A 15,862-nucleotide genomic window follows, 5' to 3' on the forward strand; every position below is an offset into this window, starting at 1 on the left:
GTTAAATATTAAGCATCCAAGTCCTGATAGAAATTTTTCCACCAGAACGTGTTCACAAAATAACAGTTCTGTAGTTAAAGCCAAATTTGAAATATGTTGCAGGAACTCTGTAAGATTCAAATCCCAAAACTTAAAAAATCTTTTGATTTTGAAGAGCGTTTACATTCTGCATGTCATAGCATATATTTTTGGAAAGAGACAATGATTTATCCACCAGTCAGCTTTGTGTTTAGATGATGAACTCTATAGAGAGGAGAAATACCCTAACATATTTGTGCTGAGATTTAACAAAACTGATGTTAACCTAAAATAAATTGTTTTAAAGCTCGACTAATTACATTAAGGAACTAAAATAAGACAGTTCATATAAAAATGGGAGACTTAAGAGTTTTCATCTACTTCCATTACAATTTCTTAAAATACACTTTTTTAAAGTAAATTCAGATGTAACCAAAATTATTGTTCAAACTACCCAAGATTTTCTACATTTCAATTTCTTTTGAAATGTATTTTGAAACAGTAGCCTGACAGTGATATTAATCACTATCCATATTATTACTGTCACTGTAGCTAAAAAAATATTAATATTCAGTCAAGGAGATTAAGGTGCTTAAAATATATTGCATAAACTTGACTGCATTATCTGACAAAAAGTGAAATTTCAATATAAATGTTAGTAGAAAATATATATGCAGACTTCATATATTGCACTGGATTACATCCAGACATACTGTGAAGACTTGAATGTCTAAGAAGTTGTGTATTTCGAAAAGCTTTTTGTTCTGTTCACACCCTAGTATTAAAGTCAACATCTAAATAATTACCAGCTGTCTGTGCTAATTGCATTGGTCATTGCATTAGTATTTCGATCGGGCTTATGTCCATATTATTAAGGCCAGCTTTTGACAATGGTCCATTCCAGACTCCTACAATAATTCAGAAATGAGATAAACTTATTGGCAAGAAGAAACAGCTTATCAAGTTTCTGTTTCTTTATACTCATGCATGATCAAAACCTGTTGTTTTTTTTTTTTTGTATGTAATTATTTACTTTTTTTGCGGTTTCTTCTTTTAGCCTGCATTCAGCTGCTCATTGTTGCTTCAAATATCCATTATTTCTGATTGTAGTTGTGTGCATTGTAGCTTTCTGAGTTCCAAGTACCTCCAGTGTGAAAGACATTAAAGCTTGTATTTAGGTTGGGCTGAGCTGAATATTTTTGGATCGTTTGAAGGGAAACTCAAGAGGGTTGGTCATATGCTTCAGGTTAAGTGCTTAAATAAATTGTTTTAAAGTTAGACCAAAGTGTTTGCCACTTCAACTACTGTGAAGAACCATGTTGCTGCTATTAAGGTACATACTTTTTGTGGTTTGAATACTTTAGTATCTGGATTTGACCATTCTACAACTCCAAAGTACTTCAATTGTTACAATTTCATACACATTTTAATCATAATTTAATGTTTTTATTAGAATGATGTTTTTCAAGGGATTGTCTTTGGCACAATGTAAATAGTGAAATGATTTTTTCTTTTTTCTTTTCCACTACCACTTTTTTTTCCTTTTCATACTTTGTTTTTAAAGCTTTATCTACTTTTTCATAGTCTTAATTTTCTATAACACTTCTTGTCCACACAGAAAGATGCTGTCAAGCTACTAGACGTGAAAACGGAGGCCAGTCCCTGCAGCTGAATGCTGCTGGTTTCTCTCTCATTGTAGTCATAAGTTCCTGGTGTATGTTTTGATGCTGTTTTGTGAGGCAAACAGTATGTTATCTTCCTTTTCTTCTAAATTTTGGAGGAAAATAAACACAGACCTGTAAAAATAAAGAAATAAAACTTACTTTTCTATAGCTCTTCTAAACTTTTCATTCCAAGTTGAGACCCTAAACAGTGTAATTACTTCAGCCTGTGCATGAAAAAATCTTCAACTTTTTTTTTTTTTTTTTTTTTTGAAACTTCTAAGTTATGTGACAAATTCAATAGATTATGCTTGGCTTTTCTGTCTGACAACTTGGAGAATATGATCCATTGTTTTGATCAGTGTGAGTTTTCTGAACTTTGCTTTGGTCATAATATATCTATGCATAGACTTCTAACATTCTGAGCCATATGGCTTCCCAGGTACACCATCAACTGGTCTTCCATGAGAGCATTTTGATTCTGTATTAATCCCTTTCACAGATTTGTGTTTATACAAGCTCCTACCAAAACGTACTTAAACTGTGCTTAATATAAAACATGGTTTGTACTTTCTACAAGATTTAAAAATAATAATAATAATCTTCTATGATTTATGATGTATGAATTACTTCAGTTCATAGAATTAAATTTCATAGACTTTGTGTGCCTCTCTGAAGCCATGTCTCAGCACATAAAATAGGTCCCTGCCCTCTAAACTTACTTCTTGAAACTGGAACAGTGCCACACGTTCCATTTTGTGGCATTTGTTAGTCTTGAGGCTTTGGGGAGCTTAATTTGACCTTCAGTAAAGAATGGGTAAAGACCTTTTTCCTATTTCACATACTAAAATGTAAAACATTTTATGTAGAAGCATAGAACGATATAAACAAAGCCTCAGATAAAGTTCATTTAGTAAGAATCCATATAGAAGCTTACCAAATATATTTGGTAATGGAATTTACTATGAGCTACCACTTAGCTAACTAAGTTCGTAACTCACTCCTCTGCTGCATGCAAAGTAAGCCAAGAAAGCATTACACTATAGAGCTCAGATGGAATTAAATATTTACTTTAGGATACTTGCTTTCAAGTTGGTGCTAAACATAGCAGAAATAATAAATTTGCAATACATGTTTGATTTTTTTCCTTATAGTTCATTTCCTTTGGGGTTTATTACCATTAGTTTGTAACTTTGGAATTATTTGGTCAAATTTCAATGTTGATATATCTTCACTAGTGGAAGTCATATTCTTATTTCATAGATGCAGTGATCATGGTCAGTTTTGCCAGTTTCTGTTTACTCTTTACTTTACTTTACTTTAAAACATCATTAATAACAACTCTTCCCATCTAAAACAAACATAAACCATTTTAGAAAACTGGCTTATGTCACAAGTAAGCTGTCCTCAAATGCATATGTGTAAATCTGAAGAGTATTTTAATTTATTGACAGAAAGACTTTTTTTTCTTTAAGGTGCGTATTTAGTATAATGAAGTAGCTGGACTTCAAGGAAATGCCATTCTTGGTTTTGTCTTAATCTGTAGAAAAACATTCACTGTGTTAAGTAGGGCCACTGTTTCATCCGTATGTCTTGCCACTATGCTTTATCACTCTAACCCAATGCCATTGCACTTATTTGAACTGAATTACATGTGCCTTGCGTAGCATGGCAGAGAATAAAACTTCTGTACTGATTTTGTAAGAGCTGAAACTTTTGGCTTTCAGTCTGAGTCAGCTGGGTGAAAGCTTGTTTTTCCATGCATAATGTGAATATACACATTGACTTTGTTATTTAGTTTTATAACTGTTATTTCTATATCAAATGCTCTGTTAAATATTGAAGTGCTTATTGGACCTATAGGAAATAATGAATGAACGTTAGCAATCTTAATGTTGTTTGTTTGTTTGTTTGTTTTCTTAATGAAAACATTTCTGTTTAACTTTGATATAGATGATTTGGAACTGCCAGCTGCAGTTAATGGTTATCAAAAACTTTCAGACATGAGAATACATTTTCACTTGAGCATAACTCTTGACAAGTGCTGTTGCTTATGGTAAATGTCTTCAGAGGAAGAAATGTCTCAGGCAGGAGCTTTTACAAAAAGCTTTTATTTTTTCTAACTATCTCTAAAATCCAGACTGTGAACATTTTTGTTACCATTATTGTCATTTTTTCCTGTGTTAACAAAACAAAAAAGCTGCAAATACATCTGTACTTACAATCCAAGAACTGACATTTGGCAAATATTTAGAAAGTAGATGATGATTGTATTCCCATGGGGAAAGAAAAAAAAAAAAAAAAAAAAAAAACGCAAAACAAAAACTTGCCAAAGTCTGCCCTTATTATAATCTCTGAAAATTTCAGTCCAAACTGATCAACAGTGAATTGTTTGATCTCCACTGTGCATGCTTCAGCACAAGCACATCATGATCTGCTCCAAAGAGCTTTCTCAGTTTCCAGAACTACACTGTGGTGCCTTGTTAGACTAGGGGAGCAGCAAATCCTTTCAAGAGACTGTTGCCTGCAGTCATGGCCCTTCTACATTGTGATCCCATTGTAAGGTAGGGACCAGATGTATTTAAGGAAAAGAACTTTCTCATGTGGGCGCAATATAGAGAGAGTGCTGTGATGAATAATAAAGAAAATCAAATTATGGACACTGTCAGACTAGTGAGCACCTGTCACTGGAGAAATAAAATGTCTAGAGTAATTCTGAGATGATCTCATAAAATGGAAAATAAAGTAGTGTCTCAGTAAGGTTGCACAGTCAACACAATCATGGTATTTCCTTATTTTGCAACATTATCCTACTTTCCTAAAATTCGCGACCTTTATGCTCTTCTACTAAACTCTTTATCATACATGTATATTTAACATGTCATATATGTCTCTGTTCTTACAGATCTTTAACAAAGTGAGAGAGGGGACTGACTACTGCAAGCATATATATATAAGTTGAAAAATGCAAATTACTAAGTCATTTGCCTACTCTTGTTAAATATTTTAAATACTCTTTACCAGTAAAAAAAAAAAAAAAATCATTATTTTAGCAAATCATTCTGCCATTGCAGATAGATATATAAGGTTGTAACATAGATGATAGATAGATGATTAGCGTGACCAGCTCTGAACTCTCCAAGCGTATTACAAAAGGGCTAATGAAAAGCTGTGAGAAATTTCAGAAGCTTTATGTCACATTATGAATGACAAGTTGGTTTTTATATTCAGTGTCACAATGCCACTGGGATAAAGAGAAGAAATTAGGATTAGTTCTCATCTTTCTAACTGATAGTAGGTTACATAAGTTTCACCTGTTAAGTGAGAGATATTTTAGGTCTGCTCCAATTTAGGTTCTGCTTTATGTATTTTGAGGTTATCAGATATTTTGAATATATAGTTCTCTTGGCTCTAATCTTCCCATCAAAGTCCAAAGAGGAAGAATTAAGACAGTGTTGTAGGGATTTTGTTACAGGAGAGCCAGGCAGTTCTAGACAATGCCCCTTCTACTGTAATGAGAAGGACAAAAAGAAGAGGGTAATATATCTCCTGAGATGAATAACTAACACAATTTTGTTTGTATTTCTCTTAAAATTATAATAATAATTAAAAAAAATTCTTTGTTCTGCCTTTAAAAACAATAAGGACAAAGTTATTTTACAACATTTTGTACAGTCTACAGGAAGACATCTTAAAATCTTGTCTTCCTACAGACAAGAAGGGGGAAGACACTAAAACAGATATTGGCAAACTAAATTATAAGTGGTAGATGTAGACTTATCAGCTTTTGAGTTGTAGCTTAAACTGTATTAAAATGAAATATATACATTCTCAAACTTAATTTGATATTCTGCTGTCATTAGTATATAAATGTTAAGTAAGTAAATTTGTTCCTTTAAATATAGTAATTGTAAAAGGAATTTCAGATCTTATGATTGATACAGTCAATGGTAAATGACAGTCTTACCATTTTTTAACATTATCACATATTTTGAAATGCTAATATTCAACTGTCTGTGAGACTGAAGGCCTGAAATGTTCTGCACTGAACGTATGCTTTAAATTCAAATTGATGGCACAGAAACTTAAAGGAGGATAATGATTATTATTTGATATTGCAGTATAACTCTAAAGAACAGTATTTTGATTTACAACCTTTTGAGTCTAAGGCTGCCTTCATTCCTAATCAGATATTAGTTGCTGTCCTAAATTTATGAGTCACATGATTGATAATACAACTTCAGAAGTGATCCTTTATTTATTACAGTAGAGTTCATAGAAGATAAATTGCTGTTTGGATAAATAGGGGAATATTGTCCAGAAAAAGACACACATACTGCATGTATTAGAAAATATATTTGTATGGTTTTATGGGATATATAAAATATACTATCACTAAAGAACAAATTAACATTCCGTGTAATGTTTTGATGGAAGTATAGAGCCAAACATGTAAAAAATATGTGCATGTGAAAACTAGATAGAAAATAAACAGATAAAATGGTTTAATTAAAAAAAAAAAAAAAAAAAGTGACTATATGACCAATATTCAGTCAGATTCCTTGGCCTCACTATATTTTGTTTCTAGCATGGAAAGCTCATTGCACTAAGTTTTGTAGCTCTACTCATGTATGTATGTAAATGCAAAAAAATAAATTAAAAAATGTTAGCTAATCAAAAGAATTTTATTTTTTTAAGAGTTAGAGATGCATATATTATTTGTTATTGGGCTAATAGTCTCCAATCTGTTGTTGATTATTTTAATTGCTCATTTCATCAGGGTTTTTAGGGGAAAGAGGGGAAAAAACTATGACTTTTAGGAAGTAATTTTAACAATTACAAACATAGCTTCTGAGGTCTGTAATGGCATCACTGAAATCTGTGCTACATTCAGAGCTCATTTATTTTCTCACATTTTACTTCATCTATTTCATTTCTCAAAATATACAAGGAATCTCCAGTTTTCCTTTGATACACACGTAGTGGACTTAAAGTGTAAGTGATGGAAAATTAGAGGGAAAATCCTATTTCTTCTAATGCCATTGGTAACATCCTAATAAAGTCAATAGTTTCAAATTGCAAGTGTAGAAATTTTACAAGCACTAAGAGGCTGAGGTAGGAATATCCATTTTTGTTCATTTTTATATATTCTGAAGTCCTGAGTAAACATAATAGTCACTCATGTCATCATAGTCCCATTACACAGTGTGATATTCTTATTAATTGTTTTGAATATTTATTTTAAACCTAACACATTTGTGTTAGGTTTTGTGAAATTCCTAGTGAAAAATTATTTTTATATAATTTTAATGCATTTTAAATGAGCTATAATGAAAGCAAAAGAAATCTTACCAAGTATATATTTCTCACAGAATTACATTTAAAAATATATAAAATTTACCAGAAACTACTTATGTGAAAAATGTTGCAAGCACTACAGTTTCTGTAAGCTTGTTTTTAAAAACAATATGAAATGTGATTTAAAATAAATAAATAAATAAAATGGTTTAATTTGCAAAGCGATGACATACAGTTTCATTTCATCTCATTCACGTTTCACTGCTGTTTTGCTCCATTGGTTTCTTTTATGCATGCAATGCTTACTGCCATCTCTCTGCTTTGTTCCTGAATAATGTGTGCATAGTGTAAATGTAAAGTCCTTCAGCATCTTTCCAAACATGATGTCAAGAATTGTATGTAATTTTGTGGTCTTTCATATGTTGTTCAAAGTTCATTTTTATGCAACTTCTGTCTTCATTTTTGTAATAAACAAAACTGACTTAAAGCATTTCTATCTGTATTTACTTTATTACTGATAAACACTTTTTCCTGTATTGTCTACATTGTCTATTTTGTAACTGAAGAGATTTTTTAATCTTGTACCAATATTTACGTTCCTACAGTAAATCTCAATGTTTTATCCAATAGTGAATAGATCTTTTTTCAGAAAAGGAAAATCATTAGATTAGAATTCTCCACATTTTGGTTTGTCTCATATTATGAGATAGTATGGTGGCTGCCATACTTCTCAACTAATAGAGCAAATATGTGAAATATATGTATAAATACACTGTCTGAGCATTTGATCCATGCTGATTTAATCTGCCTTCTTGAAACAGGTGTATCCCAAAATGCAGGTGTTTTATACTAGGAGAAACTGTAGCAGTACCTGACTTTCTTGCTATGTGTAATTCTGCTGACACTTGCAGGTGTATCAGTGTAAATATTTCAAGTGAAAACATTTACCAAGTACTGGCAAAACTTAATATTTTAAGTTTCTCTTTTTATAGCCAACGCTATGCAATAGTCATACATTTAAAATATTATTCCAAGTAAAACTTCTGTGCTTGGAACTCCTGTGTTTGCATTTACCTCTGTAAAGAGCTAAAAGAAACTGTTGTCAAGCCTGAAATAGTTTATCAATTCAAACACAACCTAAGCATAGTTCTACTTTTCCAGGCCTCCTGACTATATTACTCTGGTTACAGCTGTCATCCAGCATAAAGATGCAAAAATCTCTCAGGTCTCAGTGGTATATGCACAGTGTGTTTTGAATCCTCCCAATTAGCACAGTAAAAACAATTTTGATCTTTAATGCAATAAGACTGCTCAAAACACTTATAATTGTATTTTTTTTTTCGATACCCATGTCAATCTTAATTACTTTTTATAGGTTCTTAGAAATTCCTCCAAGTGACATGTTCAGTAAATCTGTTGTCAGTTTCGATTGAGGACAGTGGCTTGCAGAAACATGGTCGTTTCCGCAAGGCCTTCTAACCACCCAGGCCTAGAGCTGATGCCACAGACTGCACAAAGCTGCTCTCCCCTCAGAGCCTTTTCCTCCTCGATGTGCAGGAAGGCCAGGCTGCTTCTGCCCTCACCATTAGCTGTGCTATGTTGAAAGCAAAAAGCAGTGGTTTCTCACTAAAGTGTAAAGTGCAAGGGTTTTTCCCTCCTTGGCATTTCTGCCTCGAACACACTGGGGAAGATGTGTTAATTATATGACTGAAGAGTGAAGCACTTGGAACTGAATTTCTCTTCTTGGCCTTGTATGGCTGCTGCTTCCACAGAAAGAGGGGGGGACTTCCTCCCTGTTTTGGCTGGTGTTTCCCAAATAAGTAAGCAATGGGTAAATAAATAAATAAATAAACATTATTCACAACAGTTACAGAGTAAATACATGAAAGAAGGAGCTACCTGACAACTCTTTAGAGATTCTTCTGAAGCTCCTTGAAGATAGTTTGACAATGCCAGGAATAATTCCTAAAACTTTGCTTAAAAAAATAATTAAGCATAACTCCAAAGAATATCTTCAGTTCAAAACTGAGCAAAATTTTTCTAATTACCATGGCCTTCTTTCCTTTCCCTTCTTATCCCTCAGCAGATACAGACGACATCCTTGACAAGCATACTTGAGTTGTGATTTATATTACAAAAATTGTTTTGTTTAGCTGTTTCAGTTACATCTTGTTTAAGACACCTTCGTATGAAAAAATGCTGTTAAGAACCATTAGAGTCAGTCAGAATTCAAGTACTACTTTGTATCCAGAAAGAGTCAGAAAATAAATTTGCCTCTAAAATTAGAAGAAAAAGTCCATTTCAGAAAACTTCTTGACTAGAGCATCTCTGCCATAGTGAAGAAAAATTCCTTCACTCAAAGAAGTGTCAGAAAAGCGTAACATTTCTGATGGGTATAATTTTAGACATGCTGCTTTCAGTAGCTCACGTCTCTAAAGTCTATAATCTTACAGACTCTAAACTAAGAATGCCTATCCCTCCTGTGCGTCTTTGCCTAAGGTGCATGGCCTCTTCTTCATGGCTCTTCACTGAGCCCGCCATAGCTCCACCATGGGCAGGCTCACATCCGTAGCTGCCGGTGATGAGCCAACGGGTCAGCAGTTCCTTCAGGGTGAGATGCATCATTTGTGGCCAGAAGAAAGTTAGAGGGAACCTTCGCTCGTATTAGTTACATCAGGATCAATAATACTGCCCCATTATTTTTCAAAGCTGCACGTCAAGTGTATGTGTCAGACCACGTTACTCATGCAGTGCAGAGCACACACATCCTCATGTGCTTGTACACTGCCTTGCAGCAGTATCCATCCTAGTAGGAAGTTGTAGGAAAAATCGATAAGGAAAAAAAAAAAAAAACCAAAAACAACAACAACAAAACAAAACACTGAAATTAATGTTGGATAGAAACTTACCGTCTTTTCGTATTAAGGAACAGGATAGAGAAGAACCTTAATTATTGCTGTGGTCTCTTTCGCATCATACATTCCTCCAGTAAATGCACAGAATCATAATGATGGTTTAAAAGTGGAAACTGCAATTGTATTGAATTTTTTGTTTCATCTGAAGATGGACATGTAGCTGCTGGGCACTTAGCTGGCTCAATAGCCAGGTTTTGTTGCTTTAAATCACTGCAGGCAGCTCACACAGCTCTGGCTACGTCAGACAAATTATTGGGGGAGGGAGCAAAGGGGGGAGAATGTGGATGGGGACAGGGGATGTCACTAGTTGTTTGCTCCTTTTTGCCTCCCATTATTTTTTCTTCAGTAAGGCATAAGAGCCTTCAGTAAGGCAAGAGCCAAGGAGGCTCTTGTACGAAGCTAAGCATTGCTTTCTAGCATCATCCCATTTTCTGTAGGGCTTCACTGGTAAATCTGAGTACATGCTTCCTTCACATAGTACGCAAGATACGGTTCACTCTGGGTATGTGTAACTTCGGAGATTTGCTGGGTGTTGCACAGTCCTTGCATCTTGATCACCCACACCAAAGGAGTCAGAGCACACAACAGCTCCCCTTAAATATCTCTGGGACATTTCCTATTGGAAAATGGAGTATGAGGATGCTTTGACATGCAGTAAACAAAGTCATGCAAGTCCTACATTTGAGATATATCCAATTTCAATGCAAGAAAATGCAAAGAAGCATTAAAAAACAGTGAAATATATATATCAGTCATAATTATTTGACATAATGAGTCTTCTCATCTTTGCAGATGACACCAAATTAGGTGTGTGTGTCGATCTGCTCGAGGGTAGGAAAGCTCTGCAGGAGGATCTGGATAGGCTGGACCGATGGGCTGAGGTCAACTGCATGAAGTTCAACAAGGCCAAGTGCCGGGTCCTGCACCTGGGGCGCAATAACCCCAAGCAGAGCTACAGGCTGGGAGATGAGTGGTTGGAGAGCTGCCTGGCAGAGAAGGACCTGGGAGTATTGGTTGATAGCCGGCTGAATATGAGCCAGCAGTGTGCTCAGGTGGCCAAGAAGGCCAACAGCACCCTGGCTTGTATAGGAAGCAGTGTGACCAGCAGGTCTAGGGAAGTGATCGTCCCCCTGTACTCGGCTCTGGTGAGGCCGCACCTCGAGAACTGTGTTCAGTTTTGGGCCCCTCACTACAAGAAGGACATCGAGGTGCTTGAGCGAGTCCAGAGAAGGGCAGCGAAGCTCGTGAGGGGTCTGGAGAACAAGTCTTATGAGGAGCAGCTGAGGGAGCTGGGTTTGTTCAGCCTGGAGAAAAGGAGGTTCAGGGGCGACCTTATTGCTCTTTATAAGTACATTAAAGGAGGCTGTAGTGAGGTGGGGATTGGTCTATTCTCCCACTTGCCTGGTGACAGGATGATGGGGAACGGGCTAAAGTTGCACCAGGGGTGTTTTAGGTTGGATGTTAGGAAGAACTTCTTTACTGAGAGGGTTGTTAGGCATTGGAACGGGCTGCTCAAGGAAGCAGTGGAATCACCATCCCTAGAGGTCTTTAAAAGACGTTTAGATGTTGAACTTACTGATATAGTTTAGTGGAGGACTTGTTAGTGTTAGGTCAGAGGTTGTACTTGATGATCTTGAGGTCTCTACCAACCTAGACAATTCTGTGATTCTGTAGCTGCTGAAAACTGAGAAGTTATTTTCTTTTAATATGTACAAACTTGAATGTTCTTATATCCCCAAAGAGAATAAGGAAGCATTTCAAAGTATCTCAAAACAAATGAATAATTTCAATGATTAAAATGAAAAACTAGCAATTCAGTATTTGCAATACTCTGCCTCTAAAACACATCTCAGAGTATTATATACTTTTTTTATGTCTGGAATGGCCCTGTATCACAGATCTACATCCCTGCCTGGAATTTTTACAATTCTGGTAAATTCCTATGTTGTTGCTGTTGTTGTTTTTCTCATGATGTACATGTTATTTAGATCTTGAGCATCTTCTGGCAATGCCTTGGCCTTCCACCTTTGTAGTTTTAACTGGTAAAAAAGACCTTATTACAGCTGTTTAAATTTTTGGTACTATATTATGTTTGTTCAGATGCTCATCAGTTGATACTAACTTTTAAAAAATCTATGTTATCTTTTTAGAGATTTTGAATAAGTATATGAATCTTGGAAGCCTTTGATTCTAAGAAAAGTTCCAGATTGGATAAAAATTGAAGAAAATTTTCATAGGTAGTCCAGAAATAACCATCATGGTTGAACAGCCTATGTAACAGTGAATGTGACAGAGCAGTTCAAGAAGATGATAAACAAAATCGTTCTTTTTTCCTGCCACTACCCAGCGCAGCATTTTCAAACTCCTCCTCTAACTCATAGTTTTCAACTAATGTAGCTCAAAAGTAGTCCTAAATTTAGCTTTAGACCTATCTGAAAGAAAGGATAATCCTTCAAGCATAGTATCCCGTAATGCACACTCATTCATACCCATTCAAATGTAGCTGTCAGATGAGCTTACACAAGCCCTATGAGTTTAGGAAAGTACTTTACATCATAGCTTTTTTTTTCCCTTAAAAATGTAAATGATTGTGAAAATTTAAGGGCTACATAGAATAATCTCTTTCCTTTAATCCATTTCTGCTAAGGAGGAGGGGAAGGAAAGAAAAGCACAAAAAGGTGCTCAGTTGAATATTTTTCGGTAAAACCTAGGATCACTGAATGACTAAGGGTATAAGGGACCTCTGGAGGTGTTCTTGTCCAACTTCCCCATTCAAGCTGGATACTTTATGTACTGTATGCAATTATTATTTTCTTGCACAAGCAGTTGAATATATATGTTGTGATTCTGTAAGAGTACAGAGAACTTGTCACATGAAAGGATACACATTCTCAATATATGAATGATGCATATAAAGTGCCTGTTTCTTTGTGCAGAAGCAGTAGCTGTAGTTTTCTGTGGACTAATTTTACCAGTACGTTGTACACATTTAGATGGTGGTTCTCACTCTAATGCTTCCCATTAGAGACCTAAACTCCTAAAAATAATTCACTCAATTTAAATTTGAGTGTCCACAAAGCTTATCTTTCTATTTATTTCTCTTCACTGGAAAATTTTGCTTTACTTGACAAAGTTTTTCATTGCTCTTTCCTATTATTTAATTAACTCTTGCTTCATTTCTTCATTGCATTGCTGAAAGTTTTATAATCTTATTTCTATAACATTATTCATTGATAACATCTTAACTGAAGGAGTGAATGAGTAAAGTGACTCTGTTTAAAGTTGGCAGTTTCCTTCATTTTCATGACATGGTGTATTATATGTGTCACATTTAATATAATAAAAAGCACATTATTTTAAATCTAGCATATTTTTGACAAATTATAATGAAAATTCCCAGAACTATGGAATTTACACTTTTTTTTTTTTCAATCAGCATTTTAAAAGCCTCCACTCTAAATAGATTACTAAGACAAGTAGACAATAAACCTCTCCAAAATAATGTTAAGATCTATTTCACCCATGTTGATATTGAATTAGTGTGGTTTAAAATAAGTGTCCTTTCAAAGTGGAAAAGAAATACTAGATGTATAAATATGTTATTGTGGTACAGCAGAAAGTGGAATTAGTATTTTGACGCCATTTGGTACATAATGGAACATTGTAAAAAATCCATTTAAAATCATTGCAACTTATAATGTATTTTTGCATTTTTATTTATTTATTTATTTTTTAAGAATTGTTACAGTAAAGCTAATCCCAATTTATTTAAGGGCAAAACTTTTTGATAACAAATTTTTCAAATTTGGTTGAAGGCTGTATATAGTATGACATTAGCATTTAATTTAGTCAAAAAAGTTGGTACTTCTGTTGATATCGTACGATACTAATCCAAAATCTTACATTATTGTAATACCATAAGTATATTAGGATATGATTTTTGAAAGCAGTCATTACAAGTCTAAGCTTTCTTTAATAGTAATTGGCATTAGTTTTACAACCGACTCTGTGGCCAGACCAATACAAAGTCTCAGTAATTTAAGAAAGAACAAAATGAAACTGAATATAAAGTTGTTTAAAAGATGATTTTATGTAGCTTGATCGGTATAAACAGATATTCATATCCAATTTCTGCCTATCTTCACAAGAGAAAAGGACACAAAGAGCCTAAGGATGCTGATGCCAGCAATGTTCCACACTCCACAATGCTGCAGGATGTGGCCGTATTCTTGTCACTCTTTTTGGTGTGGGAGATAAAGGAAAGAAATACAAATGTTTGGAAGAATATTGCCAATCATAAGAAATCAAACTGAAATGTGAAACAGAAATCGACATGAATTGCAAGTAGGAAAATTAGGACAAGTAGGGCAGTAGGAAGGATGGGGAATGCTAAATGAAAAGTCAATGTATCAACCATAAAGAAATAGAAAAACATGCAACAGTCATATATTTAAGTATTAGATGTGTCACAAATACTGAGCTGAGAAATTAAAAACAGTCTTCTCCACAACTGTGACAATGAATATGATTGTCTTTTTTTACAAAGGAGCAATACTGTTACTATAAACATATCCTTCACTTGGTAGTGAAAATATTGTGTAGGCTTTTGTGTCATTAAATCACTTTTTAACCCAACGCCATGTTCCATTGACACAGGAAATGCTGTTTACATCAATTAAAAAATTATCTGCACAATTTATCTCCACAGGGAAAAGACCTGTTAATGTCTTTTCTGCATTAAAAAAAAAAAAAAAAAAAAAAAAAAAAACAGTAGAAATAAAATACAGCAGTAAAATCAACACTAAATCCCTCTGAATATACGTAATAAAAGACCACTTTAGTTTTTCTCCTCCACGTTTCTATTTAGTGGCTAAGGAGGTACAAAGAACAGAAGCTTGTGTGTATAAGATCCCTAGAAATGAACTCTGTTGGTTCTACTGGCATTATATTTGTTGAAACACAAGAGCATTTCAATAAACTGGGATTAAGTATCTATTTGTAGGTACCTGAAAATTCAGTTTGATAAACACAAATGACTGAATTTTTATAAAAGAGGTCATCAGTTAGATGGGTGGCTGTGGTAAGTTTTGGAAGGTGTATCAGAAGGTAATATTTAACTAGGAATGTTGATATTAAAAAAAGTAAGAAAATGAATTTGTGTGAAATGTCAACTTCCAACATTGCTGATGGAGTAATGCATGAATGATATATCATTTAATTGCAGCACCATTATTTTAGTTATTTAAATAATGTTCCTTAAGCCTTTTTGAAGAAAGGAGAATAACTTGAAATAATCTAGTAATTCCAGAAGTAATTGAAGTAATTTCATAGAAACCTGTCTATTCAATCACCCATCTAAATATACATATTGATTGCTGGCTTCTTGCATAATGCCATTCTGAAGAACAGTTCAGTAATAAAACAACCCATACAATAGGCAATGAAATTGATTGCATAAAAAGTAAAATGTTCCCCTCCTTTTGAAAAAGTGGTTTTTACCTTTCCATTTAAGATTTCTATCAAATAGACTAAGAAAGCATATATTTCTATTAGTATTCATTGATTTAGAAGTCATTAAGAAAATCATTTTCAATTATATTTGAAAGGGCAAATACGTATTTTCTTAAAAATTAGCTAAGCAAAAGTATAAAAACTGAAATGATGTTCTTATTCTGAACAGTCAGCAATGTATCATGGAGCTGGAAGAGAGAGAAAAAGGAAGATAGCAGTTACCCTGTTAAAACATTTATATTACATTATACTATGTTTTTCCATCTGTCTGTTAAGACAGTACTCAAGCAATCTACTGTTGAAAAAGTTTTGCTCTTATTTTGGAACAGGCATAAATAGAGCTGCAAATGGAAATATACCACTGCACTGCTGACTCATACATCACTCCCAAGACATGGTAACATCAAGCAAGCAATGCTGATGTGCAACACCAATGTGAAAAAAAAAAAACAAAAAACA

At 34.1% G+C, this 15,862-nt stretch overlaps 1 protein-coding gene across 2 annotated transcripts in view; it reads left to right on the plus strand.

Annotated features, from left to right (window-relative positions):
• Nucleotides 1-15,862, plus strand: part of NCAM2 (neural cell adhesion molecule 2) — a 283,943-nt gene that overhangs the window by 256,099 nt on the left and 11,982 nt on the right. Inside the window, exon 16 of one of the 2 annotated variants that reach the window (XM_082784601.1) lies at nt 1,637-1,869. The exons of the other annotated variant lie outside the window; for it this stretch is intronic. Coding sequence (XP_082640727.1) covers nt 1,637-1,743 — 107 coding nt within the window. The 3' untranslated portion in view covers nt 1,744-1,869. Of the gene's footprint in view, nt 1-1,636; nt 1,870-15,862 lie in introns of those variants that run through there. 2 annotated transcript variants of the gene reach the window in all.

Source organism: Aythya marila (genome assembly GCF_965140915.1).
Source record: "Aythya marila genome assembly, chromosome: 1".
Lineage (NCBI taxonomy): Eukaryota > Metazoa > Chordata > Aves > Anseriformes > Anatidae > Aythya > Aythya marila.